This window comes from Schistocerca cancellata, chromosome 4, assembly GCF_023864275.1.
Source record: "Schistocerca cancellata isolate TAMUIC-IGC-003103 chromosome 4, iqSchCanc2.1, whole genome shotgun sequence".
NCBI classification, from domain to species: Eukaryota; Metazoa; Arthropoda; class Insecta; order Orthoptera; family Acrididae; genus Schistocerca; species Schistocerca cancellata.
The window spans coordinates 423359576-423380560 of record NC_064629.1 but is presented as its reverse complement, the minus strand read 5'-3'; the positions used below and the strand labels follow the sequence as shown (position 1 = coordinate 423380560).

General features: G+C 38.8%; 1 protein-coding gene across 2 annotated transcripts in view; it reads left to right on the top strand.

The window, feature by feature from the left end:
- The window catches only part of LOC126183553 (adenosine 3'-phospho 5'-phosphosulfate transporter 1), a 69077-nt gene extending 51336 nt beyond the window's left edge, over positions 1 to 17741 (top strand). For both annotated transcript variants that reach the window (XM_049925630.1, XM_049925631.1), the window contains exons 7-8: positions 5978 to 6103; positions 13690 to 17741. In XM_049925630.1, coding sequence (XP_049781587.1) covers positions 5978 to 6103; positions 13690 to 13857 — 294 coding nt within the window. In that variant the 3' untranslated portion in view covers positions 13858 to 17741. The remainder of the gene's footprint in view (positions 1 to 5977; positions 6104 to 13689) is intronic.
- The last annotated feature ends 3244 nt before the right edge of the window (positions 17742 to 20985 follow it).

The window sequence follows — 20985 nt, the reverse complement described above, 5'->3', positions numbered from 1 at the left end:
AACTTGTTCTGCTGCAAGTTTTGTTTAATGAGTCACAACATGCCTTTGTGATTGCACCATGTGGTGCTAACAGGATTTCATTTGGAATATTCTTTTAACTCTTGAAGAAATTTGGAAACCTTGCTATGGCTGTCTATGTTTAGCCCTGTATGTCTTGGATTTGAATAACAACTCACAACCAGGAAAAGGAATGTGTGTGATCACAATAAAAGTTCCCTCAGTAAACAAAGACAACTTGGATACAGAAAGTGCATAAGGAGAAGATTATTTACAGTAGAGTCATAAAACTGTGCTGGTGGCAGCTGTGTGAATCTACTGCAAGATCAGTGTCAGGAATAGGTGTTCCTTCGAAAATTTTCTCATTATTGTGTTACTTGGTTGGCACCTACAATAGATACAGCACTCACAGTAGTGTGCATTTAAAGGCATGGGATGAGTTATATGCTGGTCATTGGCAGTTACAGGAGGGAACATGTGAAGGGTGGGGAAAGTGACCTTTCTCTCTCTGCTCCATTTTCACTGCTCCCTATTATAGTGAACATGTGACCTCCTGAGAGTTGCCTGGAAATCTAGTGTAAACATTTTTGTTGGTTGCTGAATTTCTCAGGAATGATACAATGCACAGATTGTCACCTGTTGCAGATTTTTGCAGCCAACCATGCTGTTACTCTTCATATAAATGTCCCCTGTCATTATTAAGTACTGTATATTAAACCTACACTTTTCTTCATGGTACAAGAATAATACTGTACATGTCTAGGTGTCAACACATTAAAATTCCCCAGAAAAATCTCCCAGTTCCATATCAAGTCATCAATTTATGTACACTCATAAATTTAGCCACCTTGTGCACAGTTACATGTGACAGTATTCCTGTGAGTGGGACCGTCTCAGAGATGATTTTAGTTGTGTGCTAACACTGTGGCTATGTTCTGAGCTCCTAGCAGTTAATTCAGACAGCCGAAGAAATCTTTCAGCCATGAGAGCTTGTGTTACCTTACTTTTGGATTGACATACACACACAAAAAAACTAGAACAAATAGAAGATACTGATATTTCAAGGTTACTATTATTAAGGCCCATAAGTTTACTAAAGTGAACAATTCAATACAAATGAACAAATAGCCTGTGCTGTGAAACATATTATAAACTTATGTAATGCTTGCCTACTCCCTAGTCATTGAAAATTTTTCAAGTAGGGGCATGGCACGGTTGTGGTATGTGTTCTGCCATCAGGTGTTGCTGATTTATCTGCAGGTAACTTAAAAGGGAACGGGCCAATCCAACATTTCAAAACCTACCCTGAAATTTTTCATGCAGGAAGAATACACTAAATGCACTGTCAAAATTTTAGCTGCTTGGATGCACTGCAAGTTTTTTTAAGTCAATCTTGAAGTTATTCATTTTTGCCACATGAAGAACAGCATATAACTGCAGTCTGCAAAGTCCCTCCTGCCTAGCATGTGATCCAGCAAATAAGCAGAAACAGCCATGACAAGAGAATGTAGCACCACATAGTGTGAAGTCTAAAGTGCACACACATGAATTTTAATCGCTTAAACCATACCAAGAATGTCTCAAATCATTATTTTTTGAATAACTTGCATTTCATATTGACAGCTAAACTGTTGCAGATGTAATTGTTACACAAGTGACTAGCAGACTGGGTATGATGTAACATTACAGATGACTTCCATAAATCGGGACTTTAATTTGTTGACATTAAATATTTTATAACAATTCCTGTAACACAGTTCTTATGATAATATTTGAATAATGTATATTTTACTGGCAATTAAACAGTTACTGACATCATCACAAAAATACCGCGTGTGTATTGAGTGACGAAAACAAATATTTTCCTAACACCAGGAACACCTGATAAAAGAAAAATTACTGCATTCAGGCACTTCACGTTAATCACTAGTTTATTCACAGAGCACTGGAGTGGAGAAAGAAATTGTCATGGTTATTTTTCTGCATATTATGCTGTGTAACAGGCAAACTCTAACAAATTTGTAAAATGTGGTGATGCAAATTTACAGCACAGAAATAACTAAAGTTTAACAATGCTGTTCCACTGGTAAACCTGAAATGACAGAAAGCTATTGGAAATTACACTCTAAGCAGAAGAAGAAGATGCAGATGCAGACCATTAAGGAGTTATGCAGATTGGTCACAAATTGTTGTTTATACAGGTATCAACTGAAAATGCAAAATTGTAAACTTTGATGGCTGATCAATGAATGTATGACACTGCAATGTAGTTTCACTGCACAGCTGGCAGCGATAGTAAAGAGGGGACATGTCAAAACCAGGGCATAAAGTCTTTGTAAATTTAATTTCGTGTACTCTGTTGGACAGTGCCTGTGCCTCACAGAAAGGCCAGTGAACAACATACGCATATGCCAGCATTTGAGAGAGGATGTGTAGTTGGACTCGAAGAAGCCACTTGGAGTAATTAACAAAATGCTTGACATTCGAATAGGAGTGATGCCACTATTCAACGATGTTGGCAGGAATGGGTGAGCTGTGGCTGAACACCGCACCATAAGGAAGTGTTTGACTTAGAGAGACAATAGAACATGAGGACTGAGCAATTGTTGGAAAGGCACTCAGAGCCCTGATCAGACATGCAACTTGTGCTTCAGTGACCACAGGGGCCATTAATAGTTGGCTCACCGAAAGGTGGCCGTGCTGCTGGCACCACTTGCACCAACTACCATTGACCAATGCACACCAATGAGCCTATTTGCTGTGGTGTTGGGCATATCCAGGTTGGAATCTCATTGACTGAAACAGAACTGTCGTCAATGATGAGTCTTGCTCTGAATTGAGCCCCGATGACCAGAAAAGCCATGTCTGGAGGTGCCGCAGACAGTGATAGGATACAAATTTAACTGTCGCCTTCCATACGGCCCAACAGCTGGAAGTAATGGTCTGGGGTGCCATTTCTTTTCATAGTACGACCATTTTGGTTGTCATCTGCGGCACCCTTACAGCACAGCGGTATGTCGATGATATTTTATGCATCGCTTTGTTGTCCTTCATGACAAGTCATCCTGGGCATACATTTCAGCAAGATAATGCCCACACATTCATGGTGAGAGTTTCTACTGTTTGTATTCATGTGTGGCCAGCAAGGTTGCTGGATCTCTCCACAGTTGGGAATATTTAGGGCATAATGGGAAGGGCCTTCCAGTCAGCTAGAGATTTTCACAATCTAACACTTCAGTTGCACAGAATTTTTCACATTATTCCACAGGAGGACGTCCAACAATTTTATCAATCAGTGGCAAGCTGAATAGCGTTTTGCATAAGACCCTTAGCTGAACCAATGTGTTAATGATGTGTTCATTTTGTGAAGCTCTTTCTCTTGAACAAATCATACAATTTTTTCTGAAATTCTAGTTGTTTGTTTGTACATATACATCACATCTACAGATTTCTGTCCCATTCAGATATCATCTTCAAAGTGTTTCAACAGTTTTCTGGAAAATGCTTTAGACTGTTGAAAAATGTTTTTATTAAGAAGCTGAATTATGCTATTAGTCCTGAATGGAATCCGAATTGATAGCAAATTCTACCTACCTTTTAATACAGCAAAAATAACCTATGATTCTGAGAATCAGAGGTGCCATACATATTCTGTGTTATTTTGGGAAGATATACATTGCTGAAATCTTGTTCATAGTTGCACAAAAATGGGCAACGTGTAATTCTTGTGTCATGTTGTGAGAAGCCAAGACTGTAAACCACAGTGTTAAGGCAGACGTTTATTTCATGTGGCTCTACTGTAAAAGTCTGAAAGTCCACTTAAATAACAACTCATTTAGCATGAACAGTTGATTTCAGTTCATCAAAATATTGAAGCCCAACCCAGAAATACAAAGATTACTTAATGTGCACAGATAATCTGAAAATTGTGCTACATTACTGAGCAACTGAATTACAGATTTCTTCCTAGTAGCATGTAGAATCCTCTTGCCCTGCTTACTATAGTGACACATAGTAACAAGGACTACAAGTCACTGAAAATATTCGTGACCACTGATGTACCACACAGGATTTACAGAAATTGTTTGAATATGGACCCAGGCATGTCAGATGTGATCAGTAGGAATGGAATCAGATGATTTTGGGTACACAGAGTACCCTCGCATCCATGGTGTAATTCAGGCTGGGAACACCACTTCACCTTTTCCCTGTGTGCCATGTACATCCATCCATCATTCGGGGTCACCAGGGCAGACTTCCTCCAGCTTATTGGGCAATTTCATCACCCATTTTTCTGCTCAGTGATTTTAATGTTCACAATCCCCTTTGAGGCTCTTCCAGAACTTGTCCAAGAGGTGCTCTCTTGGCTGGCCTTCTCAGTCAACTCAATCTCATCTGCCTTAACACTGGAGTATCCATGTTCTTTTCAGGCTCCACACACAACTATTCCCATTTGGACTTCTCACACTGCACTGACCACTTTTCCCGTTGTCTCAAGTGGTCTGCTCTCTCTGACACGTACTCGAGCAACTATAGTGGACCCTATTGTTATCTACAACACCTTGGGCCACTATTTTGCGGAGATTTTGAGCTCCACCCGCTATAACCCTGCCTTCTTCCATCAGAAATGATTGGAGGAGGCTCAAGTGATACCCTTCTCTTCTCAGAATTGTGAGTGCTACAATGCTGCTTTTACTATGAGTGAGATAGATCATGCTCTCAGTTCATCCTGATCCCCTGCCCCAGGGCTGCATGATGTTCAGATTCAGATGTTGAACCTTTATGGTGTGGGCAAGCACTTTGTCCTTCATACAAACAGTTGCATCTGGGCAGAGGGCACATTTCCCAGATGCTGGCATGGAGCCACTGTTATAGCCGTACCTAAGCCCGCTAAGGACAAACACCTTCCTTCTGGCTACCACCCTATTTCTCTCACCAACTGTGTTAGCAAGGTGATAGAATGTTTGAGTCATGCCTGGCTGGTATGGTGGCTTGAGTCTCACAAGTTACTAACCACTGCACAGTGTGGATTTTTAGCACACTGTTGTACAGTTGACCATCTTGTCACTTTGTCAACCCATATCATTAATGGTTCTCTGCAGAAATACCAGACTGTGGCCATGTTTTTCGATATGGGGGAAGCCTATGACACCTGCTGGAGGATTGGTATCCTCCGTACTATGTACACATGGGGCTTCTGAGGCCACAAGCCCCGTTTCCTTCAGGAATTTTTAAAAGACCGAGTTTTCAAGATATGTGAGGGTTATGCCTTGTAGGACACCTTTATCCAGGAAAACAGTGTGCCACGGGGTTCCATCCTGAGTGTCATCCTCTTTGCTATCGCCATTAACCATATTATGGCCTGTTCACCGCCGGGCAGCTCCGGCTCCCTTTTCATTGACAATTTTCTTCTTTGGTGGTTCTGACATGGGCGCATATGACCTTTGTTGTTTTTGTGCTCTAAAACAAAACAAAACAAACAAGATTGAGAAAAAATTTCATAACAGTTTGAAAATGCGTGTAAAATTTGTTGGAAGACATACACACAGTTACTAAATTTAATACTTGTCTTACTGGATTAAACCTTTAACTTAAGATTGTACCTCTTAATGAGTAGAGTATGACAGTATTTTAAGTTTCCAAAATTGGTCAGTAATTATATGGACTATTGAAAATAAAATTTTTGTTGGCCCCTAGAAGCTATTCCGTAGGCAACCTGCAACAGAGACAGGATGCGCATGTCATTCAGTAATATGGAGTGTATGAAGTAGTGCAACTGTTTTCTTATTGTAAAAATTGTAGAGGCATTATATGTTACATTTATCAATAAAAATAAAGCTACGTTTCTGTACTGATTTGTTCTATTACAAAAATAAAAAAAAGATCTCTCTTCTTCCAAAGGTTAAATCCTGCTTTATGAATGTTGTTCTATTTTAGGTCAAAATGATTTATTTACGTTGTATGTTTCTCATTTTTGCAGTTTCCAAAATTCATATTTGATTGCCTGATTCTATCCGTTTGTTCAGCTGCTGGACAGCTTTTCATTTTCTTCACAATCTCTACATTTGGACCTGTGATATTTGCAATAATTATGACTATTAGACAGGTAAGGGAATTGGCTTTTATTTTATGTTTTACGTATTGCTAGTTTTATTGTGCCATACTTACAATAATGGTTATTATTCCTAGTACATAAAATGCATATTGCATCTCTCTCTGTCCTTGCAATGTGGTAGTGGAGTAATTGTGGTTACAGTGCAATAAGTATGATGATTACGTAGTGCTCTCTCTCTCTCTCTCTCTCTCTCCCTCTCCCTCTCCCTCTCCCTCTCCCCCCCCTCTCCCCCCCCTCCCTCTCCCTCTCTGAGGGGGGGGAGAGGGAGGGAGTGTTGCACTTGTGTGTGTGTGTGTGTGTGTGTGTGTGTGTGTGTGTGTGTGTGTGTGCGTGCGTGCGTGCGTGCATGTGTGTGTGCGTGCATATATATTTTTCCTTCCTTGCCACATAAGTACTATATAGGGCAATTTTAGTAAATGGGGATGAACTGCAGGAAATGATCCATGAGTGGATAAGGTGCAAAAAATGTAATGGTCAAATGGCCAGAAATGTGCTTCAAGGGAGGTCCAACCTCTAGAAGGTGAAGATCCTAGATCTGTGATAGTGTAGGTTTCAGTGATAGACAGCAACACGAGAACCCACAAGGCAAGTGGGAACATTCTGTCTGTTCTTGTGTTTTATCTCCGCATTCAAGAGGCAGCTCTGAATAATCCCTGCCCACACATTTAGGCTGAATTGGTGTTACTGTTCACTGCAACCATAGCATGAAGATTTTTCCATAGCTTACAGGCAGGTTTTGTGAAGGTTGACAGTACTGCCCCTCGTAAAAGTAGCCTCATCTGTGAATCAAGTGGGTGTCAGAAATCGTAGCAACATGGTGGTGTGTGTGATGAACCAGTGACAAAACCGTCACTATAGAGGCAAGTCTGTCAGTTATAAGGCCTGTATGCTGTGTGAAATTGATACTGGCTGTTGTGGAGAATGTGCCACATAGTATTTGCTTACCTCGTGCTGGTGGGCCACTGGTTAGGTGCTGATACCAGGGTCATATTCTACAGTGTTCAACATATTTTATATCTACCTTCAAGTAGCTGTACACCTCGGCATGCATTTCTGGGCATATGTCTGTAATGATTGCGAAAAAAAAAATGTAATTTAATTATTGTAGATGATTTCTGAATCAGTGGGTACTCGGTTACTATGTTTGGTTCTCCCCTACTGTATGCTGCCAATTCTTACAGAGAATCTACTTAGCACACAGACAGAAGTAATGAAGAGGGCAAGTAATACATACTGTGATTACTGAGATAACATAATTAACAGTGACAAATTTGTAATGATTAAAATATGGAAACAGAAGGCAGAAGTGGGAGTAAGAGAAAAGATAAAAGGGTGGAAATTTTAACAGTGAGAACAATGTAGGTTTCTAGACTTGATTACTAATGATGTAGAATCTGGTTTACTAATAGTTTTTACATTTACCACAATACACATCCACAATTTTACAATGGTGTCACTTCACTTAATAATATTTACTTGCTGACATGCCTCCAAGTTTTCTTACCATAATAGATTTCAATGTAGTTACTTCTGTGAAAGTTGCAACACCAAGGAGGACACGTGTGACTGAATGAAATTTGCTGCATAGATTAAGTATGTGCAAATACACAAATGATTAAGGCTACAGAACTGCACATGATCTCAAGCTTTGCCAATGCAGCATCATGTGAAGCCCCCATATACTGCAGCCAAAGACTCTAAATTGTATAGCATTGAATCAAAGGAGGCCTGAAGATGTTTCTGGGGTGTCTCCTCCCATGTGATACGTATGAGAGTTCAAAATCCATCACAGTGGTTGGAGCCAGCCGGGGTGGCCGTGCGGTTCTAGGCGCTACAATCTGGAACCGAGCGACCACTACGGTCGCAGGTTCGAATCCTGCCTCGGGCATGGATGCATGTGATGTTCTTAGGTTAGTTAGGTTTAATTAGTTCTAAGTTCTAGGCGACTGATGACCTCAGAAGTTAAGTCGCATAATGCTCAGAGCCATATGAACCATTTGAACAGTGGTTGGAGGAGGACTGGGATGAACATGTTGCCAACCAAATTTGCAGACATGGGCAGAGGGTGACATATCAAGCAAATGTGCAAGCCAGAGAAGCACTGGTACTTTTTTTTTTTTTTTTCTTTGAAGATGACCTGCACAGTCCTTGTCTGTGTGGCCGGACACTGTCCTGCTATAATGGAACATGAGGAGTTTTCTGAAAGAGAGGCAGTACTTTGGGCTATAAAATCTCTGTGATCCCTTAATACATAAGGGTCAAGAACGCACATTGTATCGAGTAATATCCCAAACTGCCACACTTTATATTGCTGTTACGCTGCTTGACAATGCAGGCTGCCAGAATGCAGTCACCACAGAAGCGTCTAAGCTGTATGTTTTCACTACTGGAGGGCAGGTTGAAGCAGCAGTAATCCAAAACCACTTAAGGGAGGTCATGGTTCTGCTGTGGCTGTCCTTATTTGAATACAATGTTTTATTTATCACTATTGGCCAGTTCAGTGTAATTAGGTCATTTAGGAACATGGCTGCCAAGAAGAAAATCCTGTGTGCGTACTAAGGGAAGTCACACAAGATGTGAAATGAGTCCTTCCAGATGCCATGAAGAACACAGGGTGAACCAGCTGCAGGTGGCTTATGTCGGTAATAGTGACGTGTGCTGTTTTAGATCGAAAGAGATTCAATCTGGTTTCAGGTGGCAAGCTGAATTGGTAAAGACTGCCAGTCTTGCTTGTGAGGTGAAGGCAGAACTCACCCTCTGTAGCGTTGTCGACAGGACTGTCTGCGCATCTTCATACAGAGCTGAGTGGAGGTCTGAATCAGAGGCTTTAGGTGGTTCTGTGAAAACCGTGACTTGGGCCAGAGAGCGATGGGTAATCGGTTCGCGCTTAATAGCTCAGTGGTCCACTACATCCTGGAGGTGGCTACATGGGTAGTGGGAGCTGTGAGCTGTGTGGAGTGAATTGGGGGGGGGGGGGTTAGGCTAGAAGGTCACAGGAAAGAACCTAAAGGGTTTCTGTCTCAAAGGATGCAGGTCAAATACAGTACAGGGGTGATATAGAAACTATAGGTTTTATTAGTAGTAAATTGTACCTGTGTTGGGAAAGAACCAGAGCTCCAGGTGCTAATAGAAAGCACTGAAGCACAAATGATTACAGGTACTGAAAGCTGGCTACAGCTGGAGATCAGTTCACCCAAAATGTTAACAAAGAATGTAACAGTGTTCAGAAAAGATATATTAAATACAACGTTATGGAAAATATAGATTACTACTCACCATAACCGTATAACAGAGATGTTGAGTAGCGGATAGGCACAACAAAAATACTGTCAAACAAGTAAGTTATCGACCAAAAAGGCAACCAGATTACACACACACACACACACACACACACACACCACACACACACACACACACACACACACACACACACACACCATGATCATTGTGTCAGGTTTCTGTGGTCTTGCCTTGGCAGTCAGACACAGTGTTCGTGTGGTGCCTATCTGCAACTCAACACCTCTGCCATATAGCAAGTAGCAGTCTGTCCTTTTCATAATATTGTCATTATTCTATCCTGGATTTTCCATTGTTACACAGATTAAATACAGTTGGCAGTCATGCGTTAGTTGCTGTTAGAAGTAGTCTATCTTGTAGCGAAATTTATCTGGTAGTTCTTGTGAGTTAGTATTGTTAGAGGCTATACTGGACAACTGGAATAAATTAATATTTGGTTCCTTTTTCCGATCTCCCAACTTAGATGATACAATTAGTGAACATTTTAAAGAAAACTTGAGTGTCATTTCAAATAGGTGCCCTGCTCACAATTGTACCCTCAATATGTTGGCAAAAATAGGTGTTTAAAGTCGGTGGTAGGCATAAAAGATCATCCAAAATTGTACTAAAAGCTTTCTCCAAAATTGTTTTGAACAATTAGTTCAGGAGCGCTCTCAAAGTGTAAATGGTTGTGAAAACATACTCGACCTCATAACAACAAATAATCCCGAGCAAATAGGGAGCATTATAACGGGTACAGGGATTAGTGACCACAAGGTCATTTTAGGGTGACTGAATATCACAACACCCAAAACCACTAAAAATAAGTACAAAATATATCTATTTAAAAAATCAGATATAAATTCTCCTGATGCCTTCCTAAGAGACAGCCTCCTTTCCTCCCAAAGTAACTATAAAAGTGTAAACAAGACGTGGCTTGGATTCAGAGAAATAGTATTGACAGCAGTGGAGAGATTTATGCCAAATAAATTACTAACAGATGGAACAGAGCCCCAGGGAACAAAAAACAGATCATAACGCTGTTGCAGAACCAATGAAAAAAGCAAGTCATGAAAAAAGCAAGTCAAATTTAAAAGAACGCAAAACCCCCAAGATTGCCAAAGTTTTACAGAAGGTCAAAATTTAGTCCGAACATCAGTGTGAGATGCTTTTAATAACTCTTGCCTCGAAATCTGGCTGAAAACCCTGAGAGATTGTGGTCGTACGTAAAGTACACCAGCAGTAAGACACAATCACTGCCTTCACTGCATGATAACAATGGTGATGTTATTGATGACAATGCCACTAAAGCTAATTTACTAAATGTAGTTTCCTGTAATTCCTTCACCAGAGAAGATGAATTAAATATTCCAGAATTCGCAACAAGAACAACTGCAAACATGAGTAACTTAAATGTAGACATTTTGGTGTAGCGAAGCAGCTTATATCACTTAATAAAGGCAATGCGTCCAGTCCAGATTGTATACCAGCTATATTCCTTTCAGAGTATGTTGCTACAATAACTCCATATTAGTGATTGTACACAGCCACTCACTTATTGAAATATTGATACCTTAAGACCGGAAAGTTGCACAAGTCTCACCACTAACCAAGAAAGAAAATAGGAGTAATCCTCTGAATTACAGACCCTTATCACTAACACTGATTTGCAGTAGGATTTTGGAACATATACTGTGCCCAAACATTAAGAATTACCTAGAGGAAAATGATTTATTAACAAACAACCAACATTGGTTCATGGATTCAGGAGTATTATTCTTGTGAAATAAAACTACCTCTTTATTGTCATGAGCTAATGAGTGCTATCGACAGGGGATGTCAAATTGATTCCATATTTTTAGGTTTCCAGAAAGGATTTTGGCAGCATCCCTCACAAGTGACTTCTAATCAAGTTGTGTGCCTGTGGAGCATCATCTCAGTTGTATGACTGGAGTCATGATTCCGTCTCAGAAAGGTTGCAGTTTGTAGTAATTGACAGAAAATTATCGAGTAAAACAGAAGTAATATCTGGCATTCCCCAAGGATGTAATACAGGTCCTCTGCTGTTCCTGATCTATATAAACAATTTAGGAGACAATGTGAGCAGTCCCCTTAGATTGTTTGCAGAGGATGCTGTCATTTACTGTGTCATGTAAAGTCATTTGATGATTAAAACCAATTGCAAAATGATTTAGAAAAGATATCTGTATCATGTGAAAAGTAGTAGTTGATTCTAAATGAAAAGTGTGAAGTTATCCACATGAGTGCTAAAAGGATTTAGCACTCATGTGGATAACTTCCCACTTCTCATTATTTAGAGTCAAATGAGGGTTGTAAATTCAACTAAATACTTATAGATTACATTTATGAATAACTTAAACTGGAACAATTGTGTAGAAAAGTATTTGGGGGAGATGAAACAAAGATTGGGTTTTATTGGCAGAACACTTAAAGATGCAACAGCTCTTTTAAAGAGACTGCTTACAATACACTTGTGTGTCCTCTGTTAGAGTATTGCTGTGCAGTATGGGAACCTTACCAGATAGGATTGACGGAGGACATCGGAAAAGTTCAAAGAAAGGCAGCTTGTTTTGTACTATCTCAAAATAGAGGAGACAATGTCATGGATATGATGTGTGACGTTTTTCATTGCAATGGGATCTTTTCATGAAATTTCAATTTCCAACGTTCTTCTCATCGATCAAGGTGGCGCAGTAGTTAGTACACTGGACTCGCATATGGGAGAACGATGTTTCAAACACACGTCCTGCCATCCTGATTTAGGTTTTCAATAATTTCTCTAAATTGCTTCAGGCAAATGGCAGGCTGATTCCTTTCAAAGGGCATGACAGACTTCCTTTCCCATGCTTACCTAATCCAATGGACCATTGACCTCACTATTTGGTCCCCTCTCCTGAATCAACCAACATTCTCCTTAGAGTGTGAAAATATTTTGTTGACATCCAATGACATGGGGAGAAATCATCATTGTAATAAAATAAGAAAAATCAGAGCTCACAGATAAATATTTAAGTGTTTGATTTTCACCACACACTCTTAGAGAGTGGAATGGTAGAGAAATAGTGTGAAAGTAATTTGGTGAGCCCTCTGCCAGACACTTTAGTGTGAATTTCGGAGTAATCCTGTAACTGCAGGTGTAGGTGTAGATGTACAGATCTCAACCACACTGATGATAAACATGTTGTTGAAGTTGTCCAACAGTGGCAAGTAAAACTTATATTTTTCTGTCCTCTCCCTCTCTCCAGATAATAACAGCCAAAGTGAAACCATAATCTTTTAATCAATATTTGATGGTTGTGGACCCAAGGATAAGAAAAGCAATTCATCTTAAAGAACTTCATTTTGTCATTCAGCATGCCAGCAACGACATTCATTCGGGAGGACGACGGTTCAATCCCGTCTCCAACCATCCTGATTTAGGTTTTCCGTGATTTTCCTAAATCGTTTCAGGCAAATGCCGGGATGGTTCCTTTGAAAGGGCACGGCCGATTTCCTTCCCAATCCTTCCCTAACCCGAGCTTGCGCTCCGTCTCTAATGACCTCGTTGTCGACGGGATGTTAAACACTAACCTCCACCACCAGCAACGACATTCCTGCAGCAGGCTGAGACACTCAAAAGTTTTTGGGCAGTGGAAGCTATTGCAATACTTATTGTGCCACCAGTTGAGTGAGCAACAACGGCACCTGGTCAGTGACACAGACAAGTCTGCAACTGTTGAAATGCTCCTTCAGCTAAGCAACGTTCTTCTCATCAAGCAAGGTGGCGCAGTGGTTAGTACACTGGACTCGCATATGGGAGAACGATGTTTCAAACCCACGTCCTGCCGTCCTGTCTGTTGCGCGCGCGCGCGCACACACACACACACACACACACACACACACACACACACACACACACACACGCGCGCGCGCATGCGCGACATACATACAAGCAAAATTTTTAATAGTATGACAGACCCATTTCCTCAATACACATCATTCTGCTCCATTTTATTTCATTCATGTGCTGACTTTTGTGCCTTTGGTACCATAAAGATATATTGGCACTTTCTTTCTCATGTGCAAACTTCATTTTTTCAGAAATCTTAATTTCTTATTGCTAGTACATCTTTGTGCACTTTCTGAGTTGGAATTCATTAAGGCAAATATTGTCTCTGAGAGTTATTATCAAGAGTAGTCTGCATAAGTTGACACTCAGTAAACTTCTTTTCATGCTTGTAATATAATTATTCTTGTAACACTTTGATGTTTAATAATTTGTATAACCTTTTTTATTGCAGGGCCTTGCCATCTTGCTATCATGCATAATTTATCAACATCATATTACTGCTCTTGGCATTATTGGAGTATTTGTAGTTTTTATATCAATTTTTTTGCGAGTGTACTGCAATCAGAGGTTACGTTCAATTAGAAAGAAGACTCAAGTGGCTGCTGGGATCAAGGTGTAGAAATGGTCATTAACTCATTTTTCCATTGCATCCCAACTTCACTGAGGTTTATTTTATTTTTAAAATTAGTAATTGAAATTATGTAGCAACCATTACTGATGATGTTCTGTATTATTTTGTAAGCCACATTTTAAAAATATTCTTGGGTGGCAGAATGATAGTTAGGCTCAGTTTGTGTAACAAAGTAGCACAGATTAAGCTAACTAATGGAAATAGTAATGATGGATTGAATCACTCTTTTTGATAAGTGGAGCAAAGATGGTGACATTGCTGTGATTAAGAGAGAGGAAAAAGATGTTGAGTTTATCACTACCTTTTCTTCTCTTCCATTTGTAATTAGTTGTTGTCGATGAGACATTAAACCCTAACAGAAAAGACAAATTACTAACAGCCTTCTTTTAAACAAAACCGCTATTGATATTTGAGGCCAATAATTATTTTGTATCTGATGTAAAATAATGATAGTAATTTAAATGACCAGTCAGTAAGTGCTGGAATGCAGAGTTTTATCTGAATTACTCTTGTGTTGTAACAAAACTCAGTATACTGTTTTTGGATATGCCAAGAATAAACTTATACTGAATTTTAGCTATGCAAAATCATCTACACTATATCTTCCCACTTTCTATGTGTTTTTGAGTTTATGGATGTTTACACTCAGAACACATTTATTTTTGTCCTCATTCGCCACTGTTTTGTCCATGTGGTTTATATATGTCACTGACACTAACTAAAATGCTGCAGATCTCAAATAACCTAACAATTTCATCAGCATGTTTGTGTTAAAGTTAAAATGATCTTCTACAAACTACTATGCTGCACTAAAGTCAGTGTTTGAGACAGAGCATACTGTTTCCTACAACAGTAAATATGCTAACATTCCACTGAGTCTGAGTGGAAATGCTCTTATTTCCATCTGTCAAAATAGTTGTGTGAAGCTTTCACCTAGCAGATTCACTACCACAGACCGTACAGTGTCATAATTACATTGGCTACTGATTCAGGAAATGATTCTTGAACATACTCACATTGAATGGTATAAACCCAGAAGTAGATAATTCACATACCTGTAAGTTACTTGAATGAATGTCCATTTAGTATTAGTGAATAGTTCCTGAATATACTTGAGTTTTAAAATGGCAGCATAATATTTTGGAAATAGACAATGGATTTCTGTGTTTTTTTTTTTTTTTTTTTTTTTTTTTTTTTTTTTTTGGGGGGGGGGGGGGGCATAAATCAAAATGCCACGTGTAATTAATGCATGTCAATGGAGTGTTCCCTCTGTGACCCATTCTCATTGAAATTAATGTGAACCCATAAATCATCCATCCATTAATTAAAAACTTTTCTGAACTGCAAATTGAGTCATTGTGACTCATAATAACAATATAAAGTTACATTTTGGTGAACCGTGTACAGTCCATTCATATACTGACACTTACATATTACACATTATAATTCAGAAATAAATGGATACATTCAACACTAATTGTATTTCAACTTTTATTTTATTTTTAATGCAGTCAGAAATTCTGAAAATTAAGAAAACTAACTCATTATTCAATAAATTTTCCAAGTTACTTTGTGTATTGATGAACTCTTTTACATGAATGGGACAATGTATATAATTTTAAATACCATTAGCATTCTAATCTCTGGTGCTGCATTATGAAGCTGTTGCCTAACAAACCCTTCATCGTAAATGTACGTGTGGAATGTGATTGGCTTCAGTTCGCTTGCTGCGTGCCATCCACTGGAATTGCAACAAATGGGCACCATTCCACAGAGCTTGCCAGTACTTTTACTACATGATGCCAAACCCATAAAGCTTAGCTTGAAATCAGTTAAGAAAAATAAAATGTGAATGATAATGTGTAGAGGAAAATTGGAGATGGTACAATATCATGTCACAAACAGATGACAGAGCAATTACATTTCCAGAGAGACTTTGTGCATTGAATTGCACTGTAGTTACTTCCAAGCAGGATGTCTAAGGCTTACTAGTGTATACTTGTGGCTTCTGGCTTGAAGGTTCATTAGGTCAATATTTTGTCAAAGAAATCTAAAATAAATAAAGAAAATTCAATTATTATGTTTCTGACTCTCTTCAGAAACCAAACTGTGCCACCTGCCATATTTTATCAAGAACTATTAAGATATTGTATAAAAATGACACAGAAGGATATTTTAATTGTATTCAGATAATTTTTACATGATTATTGTTTCCTTTCTCATAAGCCTTTTGGTTGACTTTAATGTTTGCGGTCTTAGTCAGTCCCTCCCCCCACCCCCACCCACACACCCTATTGTCATTAACTGAATGATGATAGTTCACAAACTTTTTGTATGACTAATATTGGCAACCTGTTGATTGGATCAGTCTTCAGAGTGATCAGCTGATTGGTCAGTGACACCTTTTAGATTTACAATGGTAATGTTCCTTAACCATACCAGCTGCTGTTTAGCTTTATATTCTGTTTGTGGAATTGCTTTACACAAATGTTAGATGGCCTTCCATTTGCTTGTCATCAACACTGCTAAAATTTTAAAGATGAGAATAACAGTTTTACATGTTCAAATGTAGATATTTGCTTATTCATTAACATGTTTGTAACAGAGTAATGTGTTAGAAAACAGAGCTCAAAGGCATTTATAATCTCAGTTTTTGGTGATTAAATGTATAAATAAATTTTGAACAGTAGTGAGCATGTGTTTAAAAAAAAATTGCTGGTTTTCTGCATAACTTTGGACTGTCTTCTATATGTGATGAATTTTTTAAGACTCCATGGGAGTAATAAATTATTGAATAATTTTAGATGCTCCCAAAGCAAAGGAATTAAAAATAGCCTTATCTCATAAGCTTTACAAAACTGCAGTATTATTTGTATGATGTTGTTTGATAATACATGACCTTTGCCATTACCAATTCCTTACTTTCCATTAATATGCACTGTATTTATCTTTTGTTGTAAATGTTGATACTTGGATTTATATGGTCATACATTTGTAAGATACTTAATGAAGAAAGTGTGCTATGCTGTTTTGTGTGTTGTTTAATTCACCAATTCTCCTGGAATGTATGTGGGAGTGGGAGTTCTAGAAATGTGAATTTAGTGTGTTCCATATGTATTTAATGTACACATGCCAAACTATTATTCTATCAACAGTCATAATTTTTTAAATAGTGTGACAGACTTAGTAACTCCTTTGCCACTGAGTGGTATTAACAAGAGGCTCTGTGTACAGAACTAAAAGTATTTTATTGGAAATGATGGAGACCATGTTGTAAGACTTCAACTAAAATGTGCGTTTTTGTATGAAATAACTGCATACATTACTGGATTTTCCCTATTACTGTCTTGTAGACATTCCACCATGGTGGTTTCCAAATCCAGAGTTTACAAAATATTGCAGTGTGTGCTTTCCAGTGCCCTTTTATATATGTTCACAAGGTTTCAGTGCACCCAAAACCACAAACACTGTAACAAATTTGAAACCTTGCAGTTAGAAAGTTAGTTGGAACATGAACATTTGGATATTGGAATGGGTATTTAGAAAATTAAAGAGAGTATTATAAATTATTCAAGGTTAAGAATCACATTAGAAATTATCCAGTTCCATAATTCCTGTGTGACACTATTGTAGCTTAGTTCATGTAGAAAACAAAGCATGAAGAAATGATGAATAACAATATATTAAGTGCTGGAACATATGCAATGTTTCTCTAACCTGGAATACGGAGACCACTGTGAAGAAATATTTATAACCGTGTTATATTAATATGTTAAAAACTTTTTACTATATGTTTGAAAAACACACAGTTCTGCCCCAATTTTTATTGTATATTTTCTGATTTTGTAAAATGAAATTTTGATTTAAACCTCTCTTGTATTTTATTTATCATTAGCATGAAAATTCAAAATTATTTATTAACCAAATGCTGTGAGTTACATCAAATAAAAAGATAACACTCACCAAAAATGACGACGACGTCTGTGTCCAAAATTATCTTATGCTAGATATGGAACTGTCAGGTTTCGTGAATCGTGCAACAAGAACAAGAAAAGCTATAGGTAACAAAGAGTAACAGTGGTATAGAAAATTATTCAGCAATCCTGAGTCAATACACACGCGTTCTAATGCATACTCTTCCTTTAAATCACTATATTTAGTCATAGTTAGTTCTTTCCATAATTTTCCATGTCTATCTTTCTTTCCTTCACTTCCCTGTATTATATTTCTGTCATATTATCATAGTATTTTTATGTTATACCCATTTTGCATGTGCTACAACTTCATTCACCATGTAGTGGCTCTAAAATGTATTTTATAAAGACTGCTATCCAGAAGCAAACTGCCTTCTCTCCCATTGCTCTTCAGTATCTGTAGAAATCTTCTCTGTAGCTGAGCCCATTTTGTATATTGTGTTTCTCTCCTTTTTGTTGTGTATGCCTCTTGATTCAAAATGGTAAAGATTATGTCTTTCTTCCTGCAACATTTTTTCATATCTAACATTTAAAAGTGTAAGATACATTACAAACTTCAAGACTTAATTTTTTCCAGCCAGTTTATTTCTTTACGCTAGTAAGATTAAGGTCAAAAGGCACTCTTTCATGTTACTAGGCGTTCTTCATGTTTTACATTACATTTAATATGAAATCTAACACACACAAATAGTAAAAAGGTGTACTAACTGCAGTAAAATGTCTGTGAAGATAGAATAATAAAGCTAATTTACAGGCAAGCTGGGGGAAGAGTGAGTGGTGGTGACAGACCATGGGGCCAAGGGCAAACATTGTGAATAGTTAGAACTTTCATTGATTTCAATATATGATGTAGTGAGGCAGGCATGCCTCCCCCATTGTCCCTGGCTGGTGCTGGTGAATGGGCGGCAGCTTTCACCCATAGCTCCTCAGCTGGTGCCCTGCATTGTTGAGACCGGCAGCCTTTGGAGACCACGGCTGTTGATGTCAGCGGCACTACGTGTTGCGCTGGGACGGTGTTCTGCTTGGGGATTGGTCCCTCGGGCCCACACGCAGCCACAATGGCAGCATGTGGTGTCTGCTGTGCATGGGACTTAACCTGCTGCCCTCAGACTGGAGTTGAACGGCGGCTGGCACTACAGCATCAAGTCCCATTAGGAACTCAATGTGAGTGGCTGCAGGTTGGCAGGGTTGTGGCACCAAGTCCCGTGAAAGGCCAGCACTAAGCTGGCAGCAGGTGCAGCCCAATCTGGAACCCGTGGCTGCTGCCAGCAGTGCCCAGTTCTCTCTCTGACGTGGCGGTGCTGCTGGCTTCCAGCAAAAAATGATGCCTGCCTCAAAATCCATACTTATTTATGTGCCTCTGATGCCCATTTGCTTCACTAAAACTACGAGGGATCGATGACCTCGTAGTCTGGTCCCTTCTCCTGCCTTTAAACCAACCAACCAACTAAAACCATGTGCCTAGTCACATTGGCATAACAAGAGACTCATCCTCGTGGAGTGACATCGCCCCACTTGCTGCACAGCTACTGCTGTCCAGTACTGTATACTGCTGAGGTCGGCTGTCCTCGCTTCGCAATCCACTGACATGTTTGTTATCGTGACCCACCTGTCGCCACACTGCAGCTGCTGACCTGTGGTTGTTAACACAGTGCTCTACAGCACTTCCATACTACTACTCCTAACATTTGTCAAGGACTAATAGTTTTCTGCCCAAAGACTGAGTTGCAGCACTGCACTTGATTGACTGAAAAATGAGAAAAGTAGGAAGTGTAGCTGCCCAAAGAAGTGGACATCAGCTTCCCTTTTTCTGTGAGAGACATGGCTCTACATAACAATTTGAGTGAAAAGTGATGGTTCCCTGTCATATTCGTGTGTGGCTACAGCCTGAACATTGACGTGCTCAAACAGGCAACTCTCACAAGCATTCATAATTAGTCTTAACCATCTATAGTTCTCACTATTGATACCATATTGGATTACATCACACTAGAGGTCGTTTGAATGAAAAACTGACTGCATACGTTTTCATTTCACAATTTGTGGAAACATCTGTGGTGGTGGTGGTGGTGGTGGTGGTGGTGGTGGTGGTCATCGTCGTCTTTCATCCCAAAGACTGGTTTCATAGTCCTCAGGAAATATAATGGCTGAAACTTCCCCTGCCCTACTTTATTATAAATCATTATCAATAACTGGATTCATTTTGGGAATTTGAGCAGCTGCTGCTTTAATTATTCTTGATCATTGTCATCAGTAGTAGTAGTAGTAGTAGTAGTAGTAGTAGTAGTGGTAATAATAATAATAATAATAATAATAATAATGGTTGTAACTACACACCTATGAGATGTGATTAAACAAGATTGTGAATGATTTTTTTTTTTTAGTAGCATCTGCTTACAATACAACCATTTGATGTAATTTGTCCTATTGCCTGAGCTGTCGAAAAAGACAACATCAAGTTGGAACACGCTCTGACTTTTCGATCAGCATCCAGAGATGCTAGAGTTAGGTTGTTTTTACTGTCTCTATCATACATCATGGATTTTGAATGATGCATCAACATTAAGTTCTATTTCAAGTTGCAAAAAAGTGCCAATGAAACTTGTGAAATATTGAAATTCCTGTATGTTGATAACACTGTATCTCTGAAGACTGTTTACAAGTTGTATGAGTGATTTATAAGCGAAATGGGACAGCAGAAGATGAGCGACATTCAGCACATACATTGACCTCAAAAACAGAAGAAAATGTGCAAAAAGTGGCAAAAATTGTTGGTTCAAACAGGCGAACAACTTTTTGAGCACTTACCAAAGAACTTAGCATCTTGTACAGTTCTGTCCAAAACATTTTAAGTGATAATTTGCAAATGAAACAAGTGGGTTCAAAATTGTTCCCAGACTTTTGAATAATGAACACAAGGAAAATTGTGTGTCATTTTACACAGAGTTCAAGGATCATCTTCGTTAAGATTTGGACTTCGTGTCAAATTTGTAACTGAAGATGGAATTTGCTTCGATCTGTATGACCCAGAGACAAAAATTCAGAGTTCCCAATGTAAATCTCTGCACCCTAAAAAGGCACATCAGTCAAAATCGAATATCAGAGTCACACTTATTGCTTTGTTTGATATTAAGGGAGTAGT